The sequence below is a fragment of the Diabrotica undecimpunctata genome, chromosome 5 (assembly GCF_040954645.1).
Source record: "Diabrotica undecimpunctata isolate CICGRU chromosome 5, icDiaUnde3, whole genome shotgun sequence".
NCBI classification, from domain to species: Eukaryota; Metazoa; Arthropoda; class Insecta; order Coleoptera; family Chrysomelidae; genus Diabrotica; species Diabrotica undecimpunctata.
Window position 1 is genome coordinate 160,408,884 of NC_092807.1, and position 25,862 is coordinate 160,434,745.

At 33.9% G+C, this 25,862-nt stretch overlaps 1 protein-coding gene across 2 annotated transcripts in view; it reads right to left on the reverse strand.

The window, feature by feature from the left end:
• The window catches only part of LOC140440873 (uncharacterized), a 48,531-nt gene extending 23,295 nt beyond the window's left edge, over positions 1 to 25,236 (reverse strand). For both annotated transcript variants that reach the window (XM_072531234.1, XM_072531235.1), the window contains exons 1-3: positions 25,085 to 25,236; positions 11,767 to 11,838; positions 3,917 to 4,048 (exon numbers count right to left, since the gene is read on the reverse strand). In XM_072531234.1, coding sequence (XP_072387335.1) covers positions 3,917 to 4,048; positions 11,767 to 11,838; positions 25,085 to 25,121 — 241 coding nt within the window. In that variant the 5' untranslated portion in view covers positions 25,122 to 25,236. The remainder of the gene's footprint in view (positions 1 to 3,916; positions 4,049 to 11,766; positions 11,839 to 25,084) is intronic.
• Positions 25,237 to 25,862: the final 626 nt, after the last annotated feature.

The window sequence follows — 25,862 nt, forward strand, 5'->3', positions numbered from 1 at the left end:
CACTATTACGTATTGCGATTAAGAGAAATATTTTTTCTGATTTTCGTTCCACGTAGTAATATTTCTTATTGGCACTTATTTATCCAAACTAACTCTATCATGCCTTGTATTGAGGTATGAGGCCAAGATGTAAGAGACCAATAAGAGCGCGAATTTCATCAATGTTTGTTGAGTATATATATCTAGATCTTGACAGAACTTCTGCTTCTATTTTTGTATTGGTCCCATTAACAATTATTTGCAACATATCAGTATCAAATATATTGTTCCAAATATCTAAAATATCGGTTTTCTGTCTGACATATTTTTTTTTTTGAACCTAAATGCTGCAGAACAATATTTTCACTTCGAGTTCTGACGTTCTTAGTAGGGGCAATATGCTTAGTCCATTTTGTTTTTATTATTTTTGATCAAAACATATGGACCAATATCAAAAGCTGTCTCATCATCTAATTCCTCATTTTTATGTTCCGTATCGCTTTTCCCCAAGTTCTCTTCTACATGATCTTCTTCTTCCATTTCCTATTCATTATCATACTTATCACCCTTTGAAACTTCTTCAAAAGGTACTAACAAACTTTTTTGCTCTTTTTCATAATCCATAATATCTGAAAAATAATTTTTGATTATAAAACAATTACTTACAAGTGACAAAATTCTATTACTTCTCTAGACGCACACGGTCCACTGCACCGGTTTTACAAACTACAAACTTACAGTTAGAGCATCAAGTCTGCAATGATATACACAATCGATAAATGTTGTACCGCTAAACAGATTTAACTGCAACAGTGACGATTTGACACGACCAGACACGACAGATGTTGGTTGTTGTGGTGTTGCCTAATGAAATATTATTTTAGAGGTATTGAATACTCCATTGAGTTTATAATTATATTTATTATCAAAGCACTAATATCAAAGTTAAAATGTTTGAGGTTATTGATAAAATATGTTATTTGCTAAAGTTATTAGTTATAATCAATAAAATGGCCTGAATGAATGGAAGTCTGTTAAATTAGAAAGCTAAATTTGTTTCATACTTAGAATTGCGATATTTAGTTAAAATAAATTGTTTCCAATGGTTGTGGAAATAAGCTTATAAAAATAGATTTACCTACCCGTTTTTATTTTCAAATATCATCAAGGTCGCTATTTTCGCTGTCGGAATTTAATTGTAAATCGCCGCTATCTGAATCTTCGTCTGGATTAATAACAATTCCACAGGAAAGGTTTGAAAAAATTCGTTCGACAGCTGCTGGATTGACGTAAATGTGAAGTTTACATTTCTGGCTCCCACGTATAATTTCAAAGCTGCCCAAACCATTTCAATAGGATTCAGATCTGGATGGTATGATAGGAGTCTAAATACATCATGTCCTTGTGCTTGTATAATTCTATATATACAAACGGTTTTTACTCGCCACGCCCTTCCGCTAGGGATCTATGGAGGAGTATCACCGAGAAGCATGTCCTTATCTCTTGCCATACTCCTCCACCATAGGCCGATCAGATACCAGCATATTCTAGTTTAAGCCGCAGATTCATCTAGAATTTTAAACTGCTGCGTTAGCTTTTTTGATTTTTTCTGTACACCGAGCTGGGGCTCGAACCCACATCCACTGAACCATTTGACAGTGAAGCGAATGAGAATCGGCCGCCTAGCCCGCTTGACTATCTGACCGACTATCTTGTATAATTCTATCGATTTCATATTTTACATAACGAGGTTTATGCAATTTTATTATGTTATAGAGATCAGGCTTTACTCTATTCGGAGGCAAGTTACACCAAAGATGTTCTTCCAACCATTTTTTTAAATTTTCAAAGTTCATGTCATCATGATAGTTTCCACATTTTGACGTCGACTTCCACCTAAAATAAGAACCAGAAATAAAACCTTGTTTATTTCCTGCTTCAACAATCATTAAACGTTGCTCTTTTGACACTGATTTTTTAAGTCCAATATTACTGGTATCACACCAAATGTTTTTTGTAATATGGCCCTTTAGTAAATAAGTCTCGTCAGTAAATACTATAAATTTATTTGCATGCTCTTGCTTCCTTGATTTTCCTTAGATATTGTAGCCTTAAATGTCTAATTTCTTGTTTCTCTATCAACATTTTTCTGTTGTCAACTGTTTTTTTCCAGCGAAACCCAAGTTTGTGAAATCCCATCCTCATACTTTCTCTACTTCCTGCTTAATTTAATTCATTTACAAATTTTTGGTAAATTTTTTAAATTGTGGGAACTTGTTTATCGCGAAGATGTAAATCATATAACAGATCAGTCCTAGCATCAAATTCTAGCATATGCAGACGAGACATTATAACAAGAACCAGGGCGAGAACTACGGAAATCCTAGTAGCAGCAGCAGAATGAATGGGGTTACATATAAATTTAAATAAAACCAAATTCATGGCGACTAACACATACACAAGAGCTGGAAATGTTGACGCAGATTTAATCATCAATGACCAAAACTTCAAAGCAATCAAAGAGTTCATATATCAAGGGACATCGGTTAACTCCAATAATTAACACATCTGAGGAAATAAAAAGGCGAATAATAATTGCAAACAGGTGTTATCATGGTCTATTAAAGTACTTAGACAATAAACGTCTGTTTTAAACAACTCGTATAAGGCTGTATGGAACACTGATAGTCCCCGTTCTCACATATGGATCAGAGGCATGGACGCTAACTAAAACAGATGAATCCGCTCTATCGATTTTTGAAAGAAAAGTGCTACGCAAGATATTCGGAGTGGTCTGTAAGAACGAAATATGGAGGCGTATGTATAACTTTGAACTGCAGAATATCTACAAGTATACGTTTGGTGGTAAAGATATTACCACTATAATTAAGCGAAACCACCTGCAGTGGGCAGGACATGTAGCCCGAGCCCCTGAATCGAACATGATAAAAAAGATTTTAACAGCGCAACCTGCGGGAATGAGAAGATCGGGTAGACCAAAGCTGAGGTGGATGGACGGGGTAACACAAGATGCCGAGAAGATCGGAGTCGACAACAGGAAAATGCAAGCAAGGGAAAGAACAGAATGGCGTAGAAAGCTTGAAGAGGTCAAGGCCCTATAAGGGCAGTAACACCAAGATGATGATGATCATGATGAAAATCATATATTTGTCTCCGTAATATACTTTAATCACATGGATCTAGCTGTATTTTTGAGGACTTTTTTCTCGCTTATTAGGTGTGGAGAACCTGGGGGTTTCTCCATTTTCAACCTCACGACCCTCTTTAGTGATTTTTATGACGCTGGATTTTTAATATAAATATAAAATCAATTTACCTGTCAAAGCAGCTACACGTTTTTGCACTTTGAATAACTCAATAAGAAGAACATTTCCTTCTGCTTCCTGTTGCGTAAATTTTAAAACCGAGTATATAATTTCACGAGCTTGTGCACTCAGAATCCGATTTTTTACGGCATTTACGTAATTTATTTTAATAAAAAATTATTTCACCTCTTGGATTTTATTATGAAAATTCAACAAACAGTAACTATTTCACGAATTGCGAAGTTATCTGACAACGTGGCAAACGCACTAAAATGTATCTTCAATGCTAAGTATACGGATGTTTACGCTTCGGGCGCTTGCATACAACTGACTATTAGCTCCTCCCACTATCGATGAAGTGACCTTGGGCGTTGCTGTTATATCTGTTGAGTTATACCCATCACAAGAAGGTACAGAGCTAGAGAATTTCGAAAGCTTCCGATTGACTTTAGAATTTACCGTCATTGACTCGCACCGGTCTTCTAGACAACCTGCGTCTACTGAAAGGTTAAACTTGACCTGTAAACTACGTATCAAAATCACGTAGCTTCGTCTCGGCATGTTCCAACCCTTTCTTTTTGAATACTTTTACAAAAACTATTAGTACTTACGTTCTGTAGTAGGAAATAAATGTATATCTGTCAAATTAAATGTATTTGTAAACGTTTCTACAATACGTTCTACAAACTTTACAATATCATCCAATATTAAAGCTGGTACCTTACGAATGCCATTGATAACACCTGTAAATAAGGAGATTGTATTGTTATTAACATACATATCTTTAATACCCTGTATTTTAAAAAAAATATAGAAGTGTTAATAAAGACAGTATAAAAAATAGTATTGATAAATGAAAAAAAAAATAAAAAGTCTACACCAGAGCTTCCCAACCAGTGTGCCGCGGCATACTGGTGTGCCCCGAAGTCCCTGTAGATGTGCAGCGAAATTTTACGTTTTTTTTACTAGTATAAACTGTTTAAATTTGCCATGATAATAACTTTTACCGACTATTTTTCATTGAATATAAGTTTCAATAGTTCAACGCTCGACCAACAGAACAAAGTAGCAGCAGTATCGTATACAGACGTGGGTTAGTTCAACATATTACCGCTTGTGGCGATAGCGTTTGAAGGCACTCACATCTAGAGATGAGCATCGTTGAAAAAACATCGATGGTTAAAATTGATTAAACATCGGAATCGAACCATCGATGGCAATACAACATCGAGCCAAATAATTGAGATTATTATTTAACAATTTATGTTCTGCTATGGATTCTGAGCATACGCAGCTATTGTTGGATAAAGAACTAAGATGGTTATTTCGCGGACGTGTCCTTCAAAGATTCTATGAATTTAAAAAGAAGCTGTTAGTATTTTTAACTAGTGAACAGTCTGAATATGCCAATTTCTTTTGTGATGACACCTGGTGCTCCAAAGTTGCGTTTTTGGCAGATATTTTTGGGAAATTGTATGTTTTAAATAAGGGCATGCAGGGAAAGCAAGAAAACATTCTCACCTCTACTGATAAAATCAGTTTGTTCCAGCAAAAACTTTAACTGTGGATAAAGAAAGTTGAAAATTAAGCCAAGTGGGACATGTTTCAATTAACAAACAATTGCAATGTACTACCAAATCTGTCAGACCGTTTTTTGAAAAGTCTTAGTAAACTGAATTACAATATCAAAAAGATGAAGTTAAATGTGTCGATAGCAATTAAAGTAAACTGTATACTCACGCTTAATCAAGCCATTAAGAGCGATGCTGGGAATATTTATATTCCACTATGCATCAACAATTTACTCATAATTGCTAGAGTAGTCGGTGCGTTTTGGTTTAGTTTGAGTTTTCTTACAAGCTCTCTCTGATGACGGGAAGACCCAGAAACACGTGTCAGGGAGTGGTAAGAAACTCAAATTAAATCGAAACGCAACCATTTTCGTATAAATATCAAAAAGGATCCTCCCTCGATACGTCATCAAGGGACTGGGTGCGAAGTCCATACATCGAGTCGGCTTATGACACGGCCTTGTTCACTACTGATAAAGGAAGTGAACTAATAGATATAAAACACGACCGTGGACTTAAACTTAAGTACAGTAAACGAGTTGAAGAAGCCGAGGCTCAGTCAAAACTGAAGAAAATCAAAGTTAATGTAGATGTTGCATCATTTTGGATTCCCCTCTTCAATGAATATCCACTGGTGACAAAGAAAGATATGAATGCAATAATATCCTTGTCAACTTCTTACATCTGTCCACAGCATTATCTCATTGTTTGAAAATATATTTTTAAGGAAACTAACCTAGTAAAAAAATCACATAAAAATACATTATGATTATACTCATTATAGAGATTATTTACCCAAGTATGCCGTCGCTTAGCAAGTTTTTAAGTTAGTGTGCCTCAAGCTTAAAAAGGTTGGAAACCACTGGTCTACACACTACCCAATCTCAATCAAATTAAAGAACGTGTTAAAAATATTGTGTTTATATGGAGTTAGGCCACGAGTGATTGTAATATTAATTACATTTTTAACTATAAAAAAATTTGAACTTTCGATTTTTATTATGTGAAATCGTTCTCAAAAAAGACTATTTAATAATTTTGTTAAAAAAGAGTGACTAACTGTCAAAGTATTCCACAGGGCAAAAATCCACCTTTATCTCTTTTCAGTCAAAGCATGGCTGTTGCCCATAACATCGCGGACAATTGGATTTATTTTCAATTTTGTAAAATGGCATAACGTCGTCAACAACTTTAACGGGTATACACTCTTTTTATAAAAATTCTTAAACAATCTTTTTTAAAGAAACCTTTTTTAGTTAAAAATCTCATTATCACTGCAATAAATCGTGACGTAATTCTATAGAAACACAATGTTTTACCCAGAAGAAAACAGTTTTAACCTTCAGTTACTATAATCTGAGTCTGTCAGACCCAGAGAGCTCTCGGCAACCAAGAACCTTACGCAATTTTTGGCTGCGGATAGTGAAGAGTGTATAACTTTTGTTTGGAACTAGCGACTTTTATAGACGTAGCTGGATGTATTAGACCCACTTATAGCAGTTATGTGATTTTTACATAATTATGGTATTTAAGGTAAATATTATTTTATATTAAGTTAATTTAGTCTATCCTTATTTATTTTATTTGAAATTTGTTTTTCTTTTCGTTTTATTTTTTTAATATAATATCTATTTTCTCCTTTTCAATTTAATATGGCTCGAAATAAACCTCTTACCGTCGAAGATATTGATGACTTATTTCAAAGTGAGGATTTTTGTGTTAACGATCCGGAAAATGTTGCGTCAATGTCGGCGTCGTCTTCAATAAAAAATGTTTTAGTAAGTGCTGAGGAGATACAAGCAGGAGGCAATATCATTCAAATTGCCGATGGCAGCGATCAAAGCGATAGTGACCATGAAATTTTTAGCGATCATGATTCGGTCAGTGATATCGACTGGAATCCATCAGATGAAGAGCTGATTCAAACTCTATCTAGTGAAGAGACCTACCAATCTGAAAATAAAGATGCGTTGGATGAAGAAAAGCAAAGAAATTACTCATACGGAAAAGACAAAACAAAATGGTCAGAAATTCCTCCAAAAAGGGCTAAAGCTCCCAAAGCGAATATTGTGATAGTTATGCCTGGTTTAAAAGGTGCCATTCACGCTAATATCCTGACAGTATTATAGACACTTGAAAATTTCTATTACTCCAGATATATTAGAAGAAGTAGCGCTTCGGACCAATGAAAGAATTGAAGTTATCAAACTGCAACATTCAAACAAAATAAAAATTCCAGAAAGGTATTCGGTCCTGCTTTTATACATCCCATTGATATTGCAGAAATGGAAGCGTTTATTGGTTTGCTATATTCAAGCAGTATTTAAATCTGGACCCGAGGATTTAAGTTCAATGTACGGGATGTAATGGGATAGTGAAGCGCAACATATAGCCACTCCTATTTAAATGTCAACCTCACCTGCTCGTATGATGATCTAGATCATGGTCTTCTAGTACATCCTGCTAGATAACTAACGAGACTCTGGCGTCCGAGTGTTTGCCTGGATAAGCAATCCACCATTTACTGGCCAACGGCTTAGGCCGTATGAGCTAGTTAGTGTCTTTCCACTTAACTCTGTTGTACTGAGACTGAGAAATTGGTCTCGAAGGCGGAAGAACCAAGAAAGTGGTCAACGGCATCAGAATGCAGAAGGCAACGAGTAACCACTGTATTAAAGGTCCCTGATGGCATCTCTAGTATAAATTATAATGGCTAGCACTATTTGCGTAAGAGACATTATTAATTATGGTAATCGGAGACCAAAATCTGGCACGGAAGGACAACGATCAGAACGCAAGGCCTCCTCGGTCGTCAACATGCGAAACCCTTGCAGAAAAAACCAAAAAAAAATGCAAAACCCTTTCAGATAAAAATAACTACCTGGAATGTAAGAAGTATGTATCAGCCTGGAAAATAACATAATGTTAGTAGCTTTCATCATAAGCAACACTATTAGAAAATTAGGGCTAGGTGTGATTCAAATCTCAGAAAGGATAATAATGCTAAAAATTCAAGCACGGAACTGTAATATTAATATAATCCAAGTCTATGCTCCCACAGCTGATAAGACCGAAGATGAGATCTTAAAGTTTTATTTATAATTGCACAATACAATCAAGTTACCAAAATCTAGAGATATTACTTACATTTTAGGAGACTTTAATGCAAAAATTGGAGTAGGTACAGTTGAAAATATAGTTGGACAGTTCGGATTAGGAACTAGAAACGAGAGAGGAGAAAGGCTCATAGAATTCTGCCAAGAAAAGAATATGGTAACTGCCAATACTTGGTTTCAGCTTTCTAAGAAAAGACTATATACATGGACTTCTCCTTCACATACAGAAAACTACATTGTCAGAAACCAGATAGACTTTATACTCGTAAATAGCAGATATAAAAACTCCATAACCTCAGTTAAAACTTATCCTAGATCAGGTGTTAACTCAGACCTCAATCCGTTAGTTGCTGACGTGAAAATCAAATTAAAACAAATTGAACTAAGAAAATAACAACCAAAAATTAATGTAAGAATACTAAAAAACAAAGAAATAAAAAAATGTGAATGTAAATATACAAAAAACACTAACTGACAACAAACAAATTATGGATGTAAATAAAAAGTAGTGTAATATAAAAAACACATTACTGAAATCAGCTCAAGAAAATTTGATACAACATAGGTCAGAGGCTAAAAAACAGTGGATGACAGAAGAAATACTATTACAGATGGAAGAAAGAAGGAAATATAAAGGAAAAGACAGAAGTGTAAAGAAATACAACGAATAATTAAGGAAAAAATCAAAACAGCTAAGGAAATCTATTTGATGAAACAATGTAAAGAGATAGAAGAACTAGAAACAAAATATAATATGAGAAATATGCACAAAAAAATAAGTGACTGGAATGGGTCGAAATAGACAGCAAGGACACATAAAAGACAAAAAATGAGTACTACTAATAGATTTACCAGAGAAATTAAGACGATGGGAGGAGTACATTCGAGAACTTTCCCAAGATGAAAGAGGTATAATGCAGAAAATACAAGAATTAAATCCTTTAGAGAGACAGAAGATCAAGACAGATGAAATCAAATATGGTATCAAAAACCTAAAGACAATAAAGCATCTGGATTAGATGAAATACCAGTAGAACTGTTAAAACTATCGGAAAAAGATAACTTGTAAGTATTGGCAGATTTATTCAACACGGTATACGATACAGGAATAATACCACAAGACTGGCTGAAGTCAGCATTTATAACCATTCCCAAAGAACAAGCAGCAAAAGAGTGCTCTGGTTATCGAACACTGAGCCTCATGAGTCATACTTTAAAAGTACTACTGAAAGTAATACATAAGAGAATATACGAAAGGCTAGAGGAGGATATTAGCGAGACGCAGTTCGGGTTCCGAAATGGAATGGGTACTCGAGAAGGAATATTTGTCATCAACATATTGATTCAGCCATGTCGGGATGTAAACGATGATCTACACTTGTGCTTTGTTGACTACTATACTATACTTATGAACAAGCGCATTGACTGTAAAATCATAAATATAGTGAAAACATTATATTGTAACTAAAGTGCCATAGTTCAAATTGATGGGTAACACTCAAAAAAAATGAAGATCTGTAGAAGAGTTAGACAGGGATGTGTTTTATCGCCACTTTTGTTTAACTTATATTCTAAAGAAATTTTTCAAAACACGCTCGATAATATCAAAGCAGAAGTTACCGTTAACGGAAAATTAACTAACAGCTTACAATATGCAGACGACACTGTGATCATAGCAACGAGTATAGAAGATCTACTACATCTTATCAAAAGCTTAAGTATAAATAGTGCTGAGATGATATGAATAGGACAAAAAGACCACAAAATATACATCACCTATTGACAATCAATGGTAACGTGATAGAACAAGTAGAAAAATATCAGTACTTGGGAATTTTGATCAATGAAACCAATGATCATACTGCAGAAATAAACAGGCGAATAGAGATTGCCAGATCAGCACTTATACGAATGAAGCCACTCCTAACATGCAAAAATCTAAATTTAGAGATCACACTAGGTACCATTTGCTGTTCAATATTATTATATGGGGCTGAGACTTTAAAAACAATCACATTAAAAAAATGCAATTTAGAAAGAATCGAGGCTTTCGAACTCTGGTTATACCGCAAGAAGTACTGGAAAAGGTTGGTAAAGAAACAGAACTAATCACCACTATACAAACCAGAAAACTGAAATACCTAGGCCACGTGATGAGGGAACCAAAATAAGAAATTTTGATACTTATAATACAGGGAAAGATTCAAGGAAGATCTGTTGGCCGAAAGCAGAACTCATGGTTGAAGAATCTACGTGATTGGTATCAATGCAGATCGATTGATTTGTTTAGAGCAGCAAGCTCAAAAATAAAAATAGCCATTATGATTGCCAACCTCCGTAGGGAGACGGCACTCTAAGAAGAAGAAGGTGGAACAGGCCGCGATCTATTTCGATGTACAATGACACTAGAGTAAGATTTTTCCTTATAATGTCGTGTCTCCGATTTGATAATGCTACAACAAGAGCTGAGAGAAAAAGAGATACTAAATTGGCCCCAACAATTTGTACAAAATTGTTCCAACAACTACTCACCTGGATATTTTTTGACTATTGATCAAATGTTAGTTCCATTTAAGAAACGATGTGGCTTCAGAATGTACATTCCAAATATGCTAAATATGGCTTAAAAATACAAACATTGGTCGATTCCAAACACGTATAACGTACAAAAAACTGCAAAATTACCCTTCTCTCATCCTACCGAAGTTACTCAACTGGTACACTTCGGTATAAGTGGCTCGTGAATTAAAAACAAAGGATATTACTTACATTGACACAATTAAAAAAAATAATCGCAATATTCCGCCAGAATTTCTACCTCAAAGAAAATGGCCAGTTGCTTCTTCTTTGTTTGGATTCACTTCTGATTCTACTATGGTATCTTATGTACCTACGAAAGCCAGAAGTGTAATAGTGATATCTACAATGCACCATGACAATATTGTTGATGAGAAAACAAAAAAGCTTGATATCACTTTATTTTATAATTCGACAAAGGCCGGTATAGATGCCTTCGATCAGGAATGCGCCAATTATTCTGTAGCTCGAAGATCACAAAGATGGCCAATGGCAGTGTTTTTTGCTATTCTAAATATTGCAGGTATTAACGCCAGAGTGTTATATCAGTTTATAAATAAAGGAAATTCTATCCGTTGGGAAAAATTCCTAAAACAATTAGCCGAAAGCTTGTACTTTACACACATGAAGAGAAGAATATATAACTTTAATATGCTTCGACAGACACTAATTTTTAAATGTTAAGACCTGAGCCTCCTCGAGCCAATGAGAATCGAAAAAGAAAGAGATGTCATCTCTGTTCAGCCAAGAAAGACAGAAGAACGAACTATGTTTGCGCAGAGTGTAAAGTGCCTGTATATTTACAATATTCTGATTAAGTGTGCAAAAACTTCAATTTGTGTTTAAACCATTTATGGTACTTCATTTTGTAATCTTAGTTTATAAATAAACAATTTAAAAAAAAATTGTTTGTTTTCTTTATATAAAAAAATGGGTCTTATAAACCCACTTATTAGACAGCAATACTTATGTAATTACTTTTGACTTATAGCAGTTAAGGGTTAAAACGAAGTTAAAAATAGTTTGCTAATTTTCTTGCAATCTAAAAACCGGTAAGCAAAAAGTGCGTTCACATAATAATTACACGTGAACAAATCTCGATCATTGCCTATATAAGTAAGGTACGACTCGCCTTTTACTCTCTGTGTCTTCCTCTCCCTATTTCTATGTGAATATATTTTAAAAATGTTATCTTACCTTCAATTATCGCCAGTGGGCCTGTAGTTACTTCGGTGGTATTGCCCGCCTTACAAAAATTAATGGTACTAACTAAAAAAAAAGTTAAAAGACAAATTAAAAAAGCAATAGCAGTAAAACATGTAGGACAAGAAAAAATTTTTAAAAAATAACCGAATTCCTCCCTTAATTTTTCAGAAAATGTACTCCTATGAACCGAAATATTTTGAAGCTGATCCCCTTTTGGCAAGTACATCAGCTCTTTCGTTGCCATGTATTTTCCAGTGACCTGGAACCAATACCAATGTAACACTTTAGGTTCCTTAAATCTATCAAATTCTTTCAGAATTTTCGCTTTAGCCTAAAGTCTACCTTAGAGCTTCTAACAGGTTTTATGTTACTTCACTATTTGTGTATATATTGATCTACTTAATTTTGAAGCTTTCATACAATTTTTTTTACATAATGCGTAATTGGTTGAAATACAGAGATATATTCTCCTAGTGGATTAGAAATATTTATACTTCCACCAGTATTATAACCCTTATCTCTTATCCATATGGAGGGGTGCCGGTGTTCAACACCCCTTCAGGGAGAGTCTTAAATGAAATCAGTGTCTCTTTCAGCGGTTTGCACTTGCTGTAAGTCCAATGTTCCGCTAGCCTTCGAATGCTCAGTAGAGAAACTTAGATGGACTCTTAGAATGTGCTGTGATCTGGCCTGTTTGAAAAGGTTGACAAAATGAAATTAAACACTTGCTTTCTTAGCTAGAATTATAATGAAAAACTTAAAGAAGGGACAAGAAATAGAAATTTATAGTATTAGCAGTAAGTGAATTATTGTAAAGAACCTAATTAGAAAATATATACAGGTTACCAAACTTCCGAAAACACCATAACGAGATCTTCACATTACGGTCCCGGTTTATGTTGCGTAACTTTGAGCCTGGAGAAGGACTCTCCGAAAATTAACAGGTCTTTGCCCTAAGAATGTTACTAACTCACTGGTGCCGCTAACAACACCCGAAAATACGCATCTTTGCATTTGAATGATCGGCTGATCATTCAAGGTCAAATAGGCGGAGACTAACACTTTCTACAAAACAAGAGTGCAGTCTATGCACAATGTTATTATTTTAATTTATCTGCTTATCAGGGGCGGCTCGGAAATATATTTATTAATTATGAAAATAGAATTATGTGGTTGGAGATTATAGTTCTCCAACACCATATACATCCCTTTAGTTTAGTGCTCGTCTAGGTACTCGGTGCAGCCTCAATTTATAGAGTATATTTCGTCAATTTTATCCCGATTGTGTGCCTCTGTCCACTTGGAAAGGTATTTTAGTCTGTATCTGGGTATCATCATATGGTTAGAACTAGTCACCTTCTTGTGGTAACCATGGTTAACCACGGTCACGTGGATAACTCCAATCTGGCACATCCACAACATGATGGTGAGCAGCTATCCCTTTAGTAGGCCGGAGTCAATAGATGGCTAAGTTCAGGTTGGGGTTTAGTTGGGTCGGGTTCAGTTCTGTGGGGTATAACCTACCCAGGGATATGAACGAAGACTACGTAAGAACTAGATCTTCAGTACGACTTGGAAGGCGGAGGTGGCAACCCTGAACGGCGGAGGGTTAGAAGTCAGCTTAAGTAAGTCATTTTATATAATTATTAAAATAATTTTCTAATATTTTCAGAAGTCAGATTAAGTAAGTCATTCTAATTTAATGACTTGAATGACTGATCTAACTTCTGAAAATATTAGAAAATTAATTAGACAGCAGAACAGATACCGTTATCTATCGACTTACTTGAAAAGACCTGTGAAGTATTTGGATAATTGGTGGTTTACAGCTCTATTAATTGTACTAATTTAAAGTAAAAAATGTGATCAGATTCTATCAAATCTTAACTTTTCTTTCTTTTATTTCGGTATGCTCTTTATGAGTACATGAAACTAATTCGCCAAAGATTTTTGCTTAGATGAGGAGATATGTTGTGAGATGCAACTTTTAGATCCTACATATTGCTAATACATCTTTTAGCATCGTCTGTTTTGCCTTACAAATTTATAGAAGGCACAGATTAAAGCAAAAATCTGAATTTTGGTTTCGTCAATAGAAATCTTCGCATTTTTAAATTTTTTTAAATTTCTAGGTAAATATTGAAATCACCCCGTATACGTTAACACACCAAAAAATATTTTCAATCCTTTTTGCGTCGACGAGTTGATATAAGCACATTTTACAGTTGGTTTAAATATATCACAGACGCGTATTTCTTTGTTATTTTCTTTTGATCGAAGCCGCTTAATATTCTGCGTTTCAAATAAATATTCCCGTTTAGTGTTTTGTTTTTACCAAGTTAAGCGAATGATTTTTAAGAATTTACTCACTCTCGCTGAGGCCGTTGTCAAGAGCGATTGGCTTTTGGCGATTGGAAAATATAGTATATAGTAGCAGTTCAATGTAATAGTCGTAGTTTAAGGGAGGTTTGAAACGTAGGCCATTGGGGGCAGATCTGTTTAATTTAGTCTGAAACAACCGACTAATTTGTTAAAAAAAGGTGATGTATACTCAAAGTAATGTGTCAGTTAAACTAAGAGTAATCACTGGTTTTTGTTGTATGCCATATCTCATCGTGAAATATAAAACGGCGTTTCCAAAAAATTTGGAAAATACCCACATGTTCCAGTTTTTTCAGAAGTGAAGCTTCAAATTTTGCGTCCAGCGTGTTCAATCTCATATTTTGCTCTGTCCTAATTAAGAAGCCGTTTCAACACAATTCGCAGTGTGATATGCAGTTTTTGTTCGTGTGGCAGGGAGTTTAAGCCCAGTTCTACCCCCAGAAATTCCAGTGAAGTCTAGTTTCCACTCCCAGAAGTTTTAGTTTAATCCAGGTAACTTTTGTGTTTGATTCTTAATGTTTGATTAGTAAAAATAAACAATTTTTAATAATAGTAGCTTTTATAACAATTTAAATTGTACATTATAATTCTATATATCTTGTGTATATATTATTAAAATTGTATATGTGTTAGGGCATGGCTTAACTGTCATTTTATTTGTTCTTAGTTTAAGATTTAGTTTTGACATATGACAGCTACAAAGCGTTCCACGTTAAGAAAATAACATTGCGGAGATGGGGCCCTGTATTTCACGCACGCCATGTAAGCACGACATGTAAGCACGCCATGTACGCACGATCCAGAGTTGTATTATTAGTATTTTCGTTTCCACAGACATGAATTAAATTAATGTTTTTTAACCTAATTGAGCAAAAGTGCCCATTCGAAACAAGAGATGAAAAGTAGGGAAAATGATTTTAATTAAATATATAGTATTTACAAAAGATAATTTTATTTTATCTTATTTTAATTATAGTAACGACAGTTTATTTGTTCTTCGGTGAGAATACTATTTGCCATGAATCATAGAAATCAGTTTTAGCTAAATCATGCATTTTGCCGGCTATGAAAGATATGCAATTACACGGACCGCTTGGAATGCATATATCTAATTACTAATTGCAAGTTAAAATAACACGGTGTGCGTATGTCAGCGATTTAATGTCGTTCTCTGACTACATAATGATAATAATTCTTTGCGGTTCTTTAGTAGTTATTGTGACTTTACAGTTAAATGTTAATTAAAAATGGAAATTCAAAAATTAAGCCAAGGGAATATCTTGGACATCCGTGCAAAACAAATTGATTGTAATGTATTTAATTATTACCTAAATTTAAAAGTGTTAAAAGTTTAACCGATAAAGTAAGTGCTATGACGGGAGTAAGTTTTAGTACTATTTCTAAAATACGCAAAGAAGCTGCGGAAGGAGGACTAAGGCCCATAGAAAAAAACAAGAAAACGTACCAAAAGTAGAGTGAACAGTAGAAAGTTCACTTACAATGCAGTAGTTCATACGCGGCTACATGCCATCGTACATAGTTTTTTCTTTAAAAATTTACCGCCGACATTAAACAAAGTTTTTGCACTGGTTAAAAAAGACAAAGATTTAGCAAACATATCACGCACGACAATGTGGAGAATACTCCATGAAATGAACTTTGTTTTTTACAAACAAGGAGTAAAGTCAAACATGATTGAATGACCCGATATTCTAAAATGGAGGCATCAGTATTTGCGTGAGATAAGAAAAAATTTTGTTCTCAAGGATAGACGGTCGTTTATTTGGACAAGACTGGGTGAATGTTGGACATAGTGTTTCCAACGAATGGAAAGACCTCTCAGTGACTTCAACCATGGATGCGATTGTTAAGGGGTTGTCAACAGGCCTAAAACAGCCGACACAACGACCCCCCCGATTTGTTAGATTGCATGCAGGTAGCGAACTGGGCTTTGTAGAAGGTGCTGCTTTTTGGTCTTTAGCTAAAAAACTCAGCAGACTATCATGATGAGACGGATGGTCTTATATTTGAACAATGGTTTAAGGAAAAGCTGCTTCCTAATCTTCCAGAGAAAACTGTTGTGGTTTGTGGTAATGGACAACGCTTCGTACCATTCGAGGAGAGAAGAAGTGATTCCGACAGATATCTGGTTGCTGGAGAAAGATATCTTTTTTGAAGAAGATTATTTAAAATCAGAGCTCATAAAAGTCGTAAACACATACAAAGAAAAATACATAAAATATAAAATCGACGAGATGTGCAAAGAGAAAAACTTGTCATTCTGAGACTACCTCCATACCATTGTGAGTTAACTCCAATTGAAATGGTATGGAGTCAAGTCAAAAGACATATTCCCTCACACAACACAGAGTTTAAGACCGCCGCTATGGAACAATTAATAAGAAATGCATTTGGTGTAGTAACAGTGGAAAACTGGAAAAACTATTCTAAACTTCTGAAAAAACTATTGTAAAATTGCTATTAAGGAAGAACAAAAATTTTGGGTTATTGATGGGTTGAAAGGACATAATTAACTCACTGTACATTAACATCATTCTCATCCATCCAACTTACAAACTAATAGTTTAAAATTTTTTAAATTTTTTTACTCTTTCGCTGTAATCTTTCGTTCCGTTGGTGGTGATTTACCCTGTACATAAGGAAAAAATTTTATGTATGTAATTGTTGTTATTACTTACATGAAAATAAAATTAAAGCTGCACTTGTTTTTTTTAGTTACATCTTATCCAAAGCGGTAATAAATATGTAATGTTAAACAATAGTGTAATTTAATTATTTTTATTAGAGCTATAATAATAACATACCTATATATTATTAATGTCAATTAAAGAAACAAGTATTTATAATGCATTATTTTGTATTCAACTATATATACCCTTTTATTAGTGAAATTAATTAACTACAACTACACAGTGCTGAATACGGCTCTGATTAGAATAAATCATATATCAACAATCTAATAGCAAAACCGGCCTGAGAGTTTTGGCAACACTGATCTCCATAAGCTCAATGTTATTTTCTTAACTTGTTTAGCTTTATTATTTTTGACATCTGGTAAATATCTAATCATATTTGAGATTTTGTTTTGGTTATTTTAGAAAAAAGTTAATCACTATCCATACTGTCATTTAAAAAGATAAATTTTTTATTTGTAATGATTTATTTCTGCTACAAATTATAGCCCAGTAATATTTGTAAGTTTTGTAGTATCTCCAACTTGTAAACAGATTTTGTAAACGGTTAGGACATAGTAAGTGTTTCTCGTTGTTATTTTTGTATTTAGCTTTGTGGCTATTAATATAGTATTTTTGTACTATTTACTTTGTAACTGTTTGTGGTGAAGCAGTAAAAAATGTTTAATTTTTTCCCCTAAACATTTGTTTATTTATAAAAAAAAAATGTTCCTAACCTCTCTTTTGTGTTTTTTAGGACGGAAGAACCTTCTCTTTCATCCTTCTTGTTGTTTTGTTTGGCCATTTGTCCAGGAGATTCATGTAAGTGCTCTTTTTTTAATTTTTGTAGTTGCCCAATCCAATCCCATTGCGCCATTCACTTATCCACGACTTAATTTCTCCAAATAAACCCTGAGCGCCGTTCGCATAAGTTTCGTTCATTTTGCTAGTCCTATCTCTAGCCCCGTAATTTCTGTCCCCAATTTTCAACCCCTTATAGTAATACCCTATGTGGTAGGCAAAATATTCGTCACAATTTCTACTTTCGTAATTTATTATCAGATGTCGCTATAGCGTACAAATCGAAGCAATTTTATTGTTGCTTCTTTTGACGACAAAGATTTGTTTTTGAGTTTAGGGCTTTTGTACCAGTCGTTCTGATGATTCCTTTTAGGATGAAATACGTATAAGCGGATATACAGAGGCACTATACGTGAAATCATATCTTAACTGTCCTTTCTTTTAGAAAAATATTATTTTACCTTAAAAATATTGGATCCTGTTTAATCGTCGTATCCAAATGATTAACAATAGATGTTTGAGAACAAAAACTTCTTTCTTTCTTTCTTTCTTTCTCCCCTTCCTTTGACCCTAACAGGGTGTCGGATTTGGGCTAGCTATTTTAATTTCCATTTACCCACCTCTTCCATTCTTTTCTGTTTCCTGCCATTATTTTCAATTCCTCGAGTGATTTTTGTTTAAGTTTTCCCGCCTCTACTACTTGCTGTATCCATTTTTTTCTTGGTCTGCCTCTTTTTCTTTTTCCGATGTTTTTTGCTTCATAAATTTTTCTTGTTATTCTATTAGATTGCATCCTCATCAGATGCCCATACCAGTTCATTTGTCTCTTTGCTATTTTGTTCATTAGCGGTTCCTGGTTGGCCATTCTCCTAATAGTCTCGTTGCTTAATCTATCCCATTTTGTCTTTCCAACTATCCTTCTTAGATGTCTCATCTCCATTGCGTTTATCCTGCTCTTATGTTTTTCCAGAATTGTCCAGTTTTCACTTGTATAGAGCACAGTCGGTATCACTATTGTGTTATATATTTTTATTCTTGTTTCTCGTGCAAGTTCTCTTTTTCCCATTATTGGGGCTAAAGCATAATATAACTTGTTTGATTTCTTTGCTCTATTTGTTATTTCCCAGTCTAGTTTTCCGTCATTAGTTATTATACTTCCCAGGTATTCGTAAGTTGTTACTATTTCCAATTCTGAGTTTTTACATTTTATCTTTATTTGATTATCTTCCTTATCTCCTTTGCCGCTGATTATCATTATCTTACTTTTTTTCTCGTTTATCTCCATTTTAAGTTCTTCTATTTGTTCTACCCATATATCCATTAGTTTCTGCATTTTATTCTAGGAATCTGCTATTAGTACTATGTCGTCTGCATACATTAAGGACTCTATTGTTACCGGTTGTAATCTGCGGTAACCTATTATTGTCTGTAGTTGATTAGTTCTGACTCTAGTGTTTCTTATCAATTCGTTCATTACTATTATGAATAGCAAAGGGCTGAGACTATCTCCTTGTTTAATACCTCTCTTCTAATTAAATGCTTCCGATCTTTCCCCTGTTATTTGTACCCTTCCTTTTACCTCTTTGTAAGTACTTTCTATAATTTTTTAAATGCATTAGGTACGTTAATTTTCCTTAAGCATTTCCCTATAATATGTCTTTCTATCGTGTCAAATGCTGCTCTTAGGTCTATGAATGCTAATACTAGTTTTTTTCCCGTATCTATGCTTCTTTCTATTAGGTTTCTAATGATATATATGTTGTCATTTGTCTGTCTTCCCGGTCTAAATGCCATTTGTTCTTCTCCCAACACCATTTCTACTTCTTGTCTCAGTCTCTTCTCTATTATTTTCGTATATATTTTAAAGCACACCGATGACAGACATATTGCCCTATAGTTGTCGCAGTTTACATGTTCTCCTTTTTTGTATATTGGCACGATGATATTGTTCTGCCAGTCTTTAGGGATTGTTTGTTTTTCCCACGCCTCTTTATATATTTTCCATAGCCAGTTTATTTCTTCTTCTCCCATGTATTTTACCATTTCCGGTTCAATTTCATCATCTCCACCTGCCTTGCCTATTTTTATATTTGATAATCCTTCTATTACTTCTTCTCTACTTGAACAAAAACTTCACACATATAAAACATCTATAAAAAAAAGAATCTGCAGATTAAAACAATATTATTTGACCTTAACAATCAGCGATACTATAATTATAATCGTGTATTAACAATCAGCGATGGTAAATATATATGTTTTAATTTCCATTTTTTACGCGTCTGGTACGTTGGTTATAATTAACAACTCTTGTTTTTTTCTTTGTGTATTTACCATGTCTACCATAGTTAAATGCTCCAATAGCAGTCCTAAAATTAGTTTGATAAATTTCAAGGTTGTGATTGACGGCGCGTTTCCGTTATTATTCGATAACGTATCTATACGGAATAATAAGTTTTCTCGCATTTGTGAACAATTTTCAAAGGGATAGGGTATACATTTATCAACAGAAACATAAAATATTAACTAAACTTTGTTTGATGTTGAAAGAGACTAATAAATTAATATCGCGTCATTCTTTAAGCACTTTATTGTAGGCGTATACTTACACTATAACTTCTAAAATACAAAAAGGAGGAACAAAATATTTCTTATAAAAACTGGTCAGAATTTCTGTCAATAAAGTCTATTTCGTAAACTTTGGGCATTTATGTTGGTGTTATTACTGATGATCATAATTTTTGTCGTCTTCTTGCAATTTAGTTTTAGGTCGTATTTGTAAGATATTTCTACATCATTCATCACCCTTTGGGGCCCTGCACACTATCTGCCAGCAATATGGTATCGTTGTGCGGAACACAGGTCCGCGAACAGGTGCGGGAAACAGTTGTGCTCCGGTGCTAAGTTACCATTTACTCCCTACTTTTGTATATATTTTTTATCACACAGCACCCTTGTATTGGTAATCTGTAATTCATCATTTAGTTTACCGTACCTACCAGAGATCTGAGGATGCATAGTAAATTGTAAATTGTAGTATGGGAAACCAGTCGTTCGTGGTAGAATAAATTGATTGTGAGTGTATTTTTAGTATTTCTCTTAACCTAAATTGAAATGGACTCACCTTTAACTCACAGTGAAATGAAACATATTCAACATAATTATATATCTATGTAAATGCAAGTGATTGCGATAGATCTTCACCATCCTTTAAGGTTTTAATCTTTTGTCGATGTCGAACTACTTTGTCCTAATAATTATAGGTAAGTTTGCGTTTGAATTAATGTGTATCTATACAATCAAATATCACAATTGTAGAAAGTGACTTATGTTTTAATTATTTATTTTAAGTGCTGCCCTGTATCAAAACAAAAATCTAATACCGTCATTATGTTTTATTACTTACTTTGTTTGGAGTACCAGAAACTGAATTCACTACGAATTTTGACCAGGATGAACGACATGTGGAATTCAATTTTAGATTCCCTTGCCGAGTAATTTATCCAGGTGTTTGTTTCGCAAATTTTAGGAAACACAGTGGTAAAAATTTGAATTCGGTTTCGCTAGGTAGAAATCGTTTGATATCTCTTTTTGTTTTTAGATGGCGTAGTTACGTTCGTATATAGTTATTTTGATAACTATTGTCTAGGACGGGAGAGATTTTTGTTTTGGTTCAGAGCAGTGGCGATACCGTTCTGACGAGACCTAAAGAGGTCGAAATACGTATAAGCGGTTGTCGCTGCCCTATATCAAAACAAAAATCTAATACCGTCATTATGTGAAATGAATTTCAATAATTTGGCTGGTCTATTTTTAAACTGTTCAAATGTTTTGGCAAAGATTTGGGTTCTAAAAAAAATGTAACGTTGTCAGCGTGTATGATTTAACTTGACGTTATCTGCAATGTGGTAGTTATTATCTTTATCTAACGGTAAATAATGTCGGCGATCAACATTATCGTAAATTACGGCGATAAAACTGACAACAACGCCATTGTTCGAGTAACAATTTTATTGTCTCTTGTTATTTGTACGTCGGCATTATAAGGTCACTAAAGTGTTTTATAAAGCAAAGAACAGAATTGGTTGTAGTATTATTACTAGTGAATGAGCTTTTACGTTTAATTTTTGTGAATTGTGAGTAATTTAGTTTAATTCAATTTTTTGACAAGAATAAATATAACTGACAGTAGTATAGTAAACCGTATATTAAACAAAATGTCACAATGTAACACCCAAAGAAAAAACTATGATCGGAAATGTATTTGAGGGACTTAGAGCCAGAGAACAAAATATGAATGGAAGCGATGTAGTTACATTGTGTAATATATTGACAAAAGTTTACGAAGCTAGTGTGTTCAGAGTAATTAAAACCGAATTTTTCTTCCTGAAGAATATTACGATTGATAAAAAAATCGTCAAGAAAATTTCTTTTTTCTATAGAACTGTTAAAAAGTGAAACAATTTTGGAATTCAAGAAATGGTGGCCCATGCATTATAAGAAAACCGTACTCTCCATTGATTCCTATGGGAACAAAACCAAACATGAGAAAACAACTTTTCAAATTTCTCAATATAATGAGTTCGAATCATCATCATCATCATCATTCAATCTTTGGTTATCCACTGCTGGACATAGATCTCCCTCATAATTTTCCATCTATTTCTATCTTGTGCCTCTTGCATCCAATTCCTATGACAACGTTTTAGATCGTCAGTCCAACGTGTTGGTGGACGACCTCTGCTTCGGTAGGCATCATCTCTTGGTCTCCATTCCAGTATCCGTTTTGTCCATCTATTATCTGTCATTCGAGCCACGTGACCTGCCCAGTTCCATTTCAGTGTTGCTACTCTCTCTACTGCATCAGCCACTCCTGTTCTTTGTCGTAGCTGGCGATTTGGGATCTTGTCTCGTAACGCCTAACATAGCACGCTCCATCGCCCTTTGACACACACGGATCTTTTGAACTGTTCTCCTTGTCATGGTCAACTTTTCCGCCCGTAAGTTAACACTGGCAAAACACACTGATTAAACGTTTTTCTTTTAAGGCATATTGGTATATCAGACGATTTGAAAATATGGTTCAGCTTGCCGAAGGCTGCCCAAGTCAGTCTTATACGACGGAGAAGCTCAAGGGTGTGGTTATCTTTTCCTATGCGAATCTCATGACCTAGGTATTTATAGGCCATTACCTGGTCTATGGATAATGTTCCTACGCATGTATCTTCGCTGACTACAAGATTTGTCATCATCTGGGTTTTAGATATATTTATTTTCAATCCCCCTTCTAGCGAGGAAAGATAGAGCTGATTTAAAAGTTCTTTGGCCTCATCTATCCTATCAGCTATTAGTACAATATCATCTGCAAACCTTAGATGGCTAAGCTTTTCTCCATTTGTGTTTATGCCCTTGTCGGTCAGTTTTGCCCTTTTACATATATCTCATCTCTTATCTCATTATGAGTTCGAATATGACAACAAAAAACCGGGAATTGTTAAAGTACGTCCATTTATCGATGGGCTTATGTTTCATGAATTTTCCTTGGGAAAATTAGCTGGAGTTTGTCTTAGTTTGCCAACAGAGTCTGCTTACACAGAAAAAATCCCTATTAATTTGAAAAAAATGGACAACATCAAGAAACTTGTACAATATGTGCCAGAAGACAAAATGTTTTTTTATAATGAGCTGATTTTATGGCCTACCACTAATAGTGATGAACCACCAGAGGAAGATTACTAAAAGACTATTTCTTAACCTTCAACATGTTTTTTTGCCACCTAATAAATTTTTCCTTAATAATATTGGAGTTTTCTATTATTTTCTATTATTATTCATAAAATCATTAGTGTTTGTTTGGAAAAGGCCAGAATTTCAAAAACTAAATTATTTGTTACAGTATACCTATGTCTTTTTTATGTTGGATTAAAGAAAAAGATATCTTCATTAATACCAAAATGAAACGATTTTTTCGTTTCCTGTAAAATTAACATTTCTGGAGTTGTGGCCTTTTTAAAATAACCGATTCAATTTTTATGACAATTTTTCGACTGTTCTAACAACCATTCAAATTTCGTCATTTTGTGTCATGTGGAACAATTTCACCCAATCATGTCAACATTTAGTGCAATTTTCAATCCCTATGACAACACGATCGAGTTTGACTCAACTTCATCTAAATAAATTTCAAAATGTCACGTTTCGGCAATGAGAATGTTCAAAGTATAAATGTGCTAATCAAAGAAAAAATTCCCAGAAATACAACCTACGTTATGTTGAGTTATGATTTTTTTTTTTTCGAAAAATTATCAGTAGTAATATCCCTAGGACATTGATAATAGACGAGATAATTTCATGACAATCGAAAGCTCGTTCCTTGGCTGTTACCAAGCAACAAGCTTGAGAAATTTGTCATGAAATTATGAGGCATTCATCAATGTCCGAGGGATATTCGGCGGATAATTTTTCGAAAAAACAATCATAACTCAACATAACGAAACATTTATTTATTAAAAGTACAGTTAGTGAAAGTACAATTATTAAAATTTAAGTTAACATTAGATTGAAAATTTTTGACATTTTAAAATTTATTTGGATGAAGTTGTCAAACTCGATCGTGTTGTCATAGGGATTGAAAATTGCACTGAATGCAATTATCAGTCTAATGTTCAAAATGACGAAATTTGAATGGTTGTTAGAACAGTCGAAAAATTATCCGCCGAATATCCCTCGGACATTGATGAATGCCTCATAATTTCATGACAAATTTCTCAAGCTCGTTGCTTGATAACAGCACTCAGCCTTCGGCTTCGTGCTGTTACCAAGGAACGAGCTTTCGATTGTCATGAAATTATCTCTGTTATCAATGTCCTAGGGATATTACTACTGACAATCAATTCGTTCTAAAATCCTGATTATTTTTTTAATAAAAACCGTACGCCTTTGACTCGTCGATTTTCTTTGCTCTCAAACCCGCAAAGATCTACACCGAAAATATGAGTCACTTACTACAATTTTAATACTGTGCTGAAGAAGACTCTCTAAAATACAGTGGGCGGACCACGTAGGTAATGTTGTACATCTTTCAACTCTCTTTGTAGAAGTTTTATTTTCCCCATAAAACAGAGAAAACTTCTTTCCTTGACCATATTAGAAAAAGCAGCAGAGAAAAGCTGTTAAATTTATAAAGGTAGTTACTGAGAGGAGAAGAAAATGTATAAGAAGACAGGAAATGTGCAACATTCGTGGTTAAAACATACAAAAGATTGGATTGATTTGGACCCACTCAGAGAAGCTACTTCACTGAAATTATTAAAAAAAAACCCTCAATGAAATTGGTACCGATAAATTTATAAATTATATTTATAAATTATGTATTAAATCATCCTGTCATACACTTAACCTACGTTTACTATGAATTAGTTTTTATTTCTTACCAAGTAAAACTACAGCCAAATAAGTTTTCAACTTCATTGTAATTAGAGATAGTCAACACTAAATGAAAAAAAATGTTTTAACATTTATATCAGATAATAATTCTACATTTAAAAAAATGGAAAATTATTCCTAATTGTTAAGTGAGTAATATAATATTTATGGTTAATGACTAACAGCGAACGTTCTTACTTGGAAGACAGCAAGGAATAGGCAAATACTGTATCAAAATCACTTTTATATATAAAAATTTAAGAGTTTTTTATCAATTAAAAAAATTATTTATAATCGCAACAAATTATAGTCAATATATTACTAAATAAAATGAACTAGGATATATCGTCGGCTGTTTGCCATAGTAGCACAACACAAAAACTGGTACAATTGTCAAATTTAAGGTGATGCTTGACAAATTTGTCCACTTGCGTAGAAAATTAAGTGAGAACGCATTCGGAGGAAAAGAGATACATAATGCGCTCGGTCTCTTCGCCTCGTTGGTACACTCCATACTACAAGTTTACAGAGAGTGGCCTTATTTATTAATGGAACTTCTATGATATGTCTATATTTTATGTTATTTTGACATTTCAATGTTTCCTTCGGAAATTTTTCTCAAAATACAAAATATTTTGTTTTGTTACTTGGTAAAAAAATTCTTCTAATAATTATATTTTATTTGACTCATTAATATTGACCATTCAGTCATGTTGAAGCGGCAGTTTTTTTTAACACTTCTATAGATGTCTCGTTCTGTAATTTTATAAGAGGAATATTGGCAGA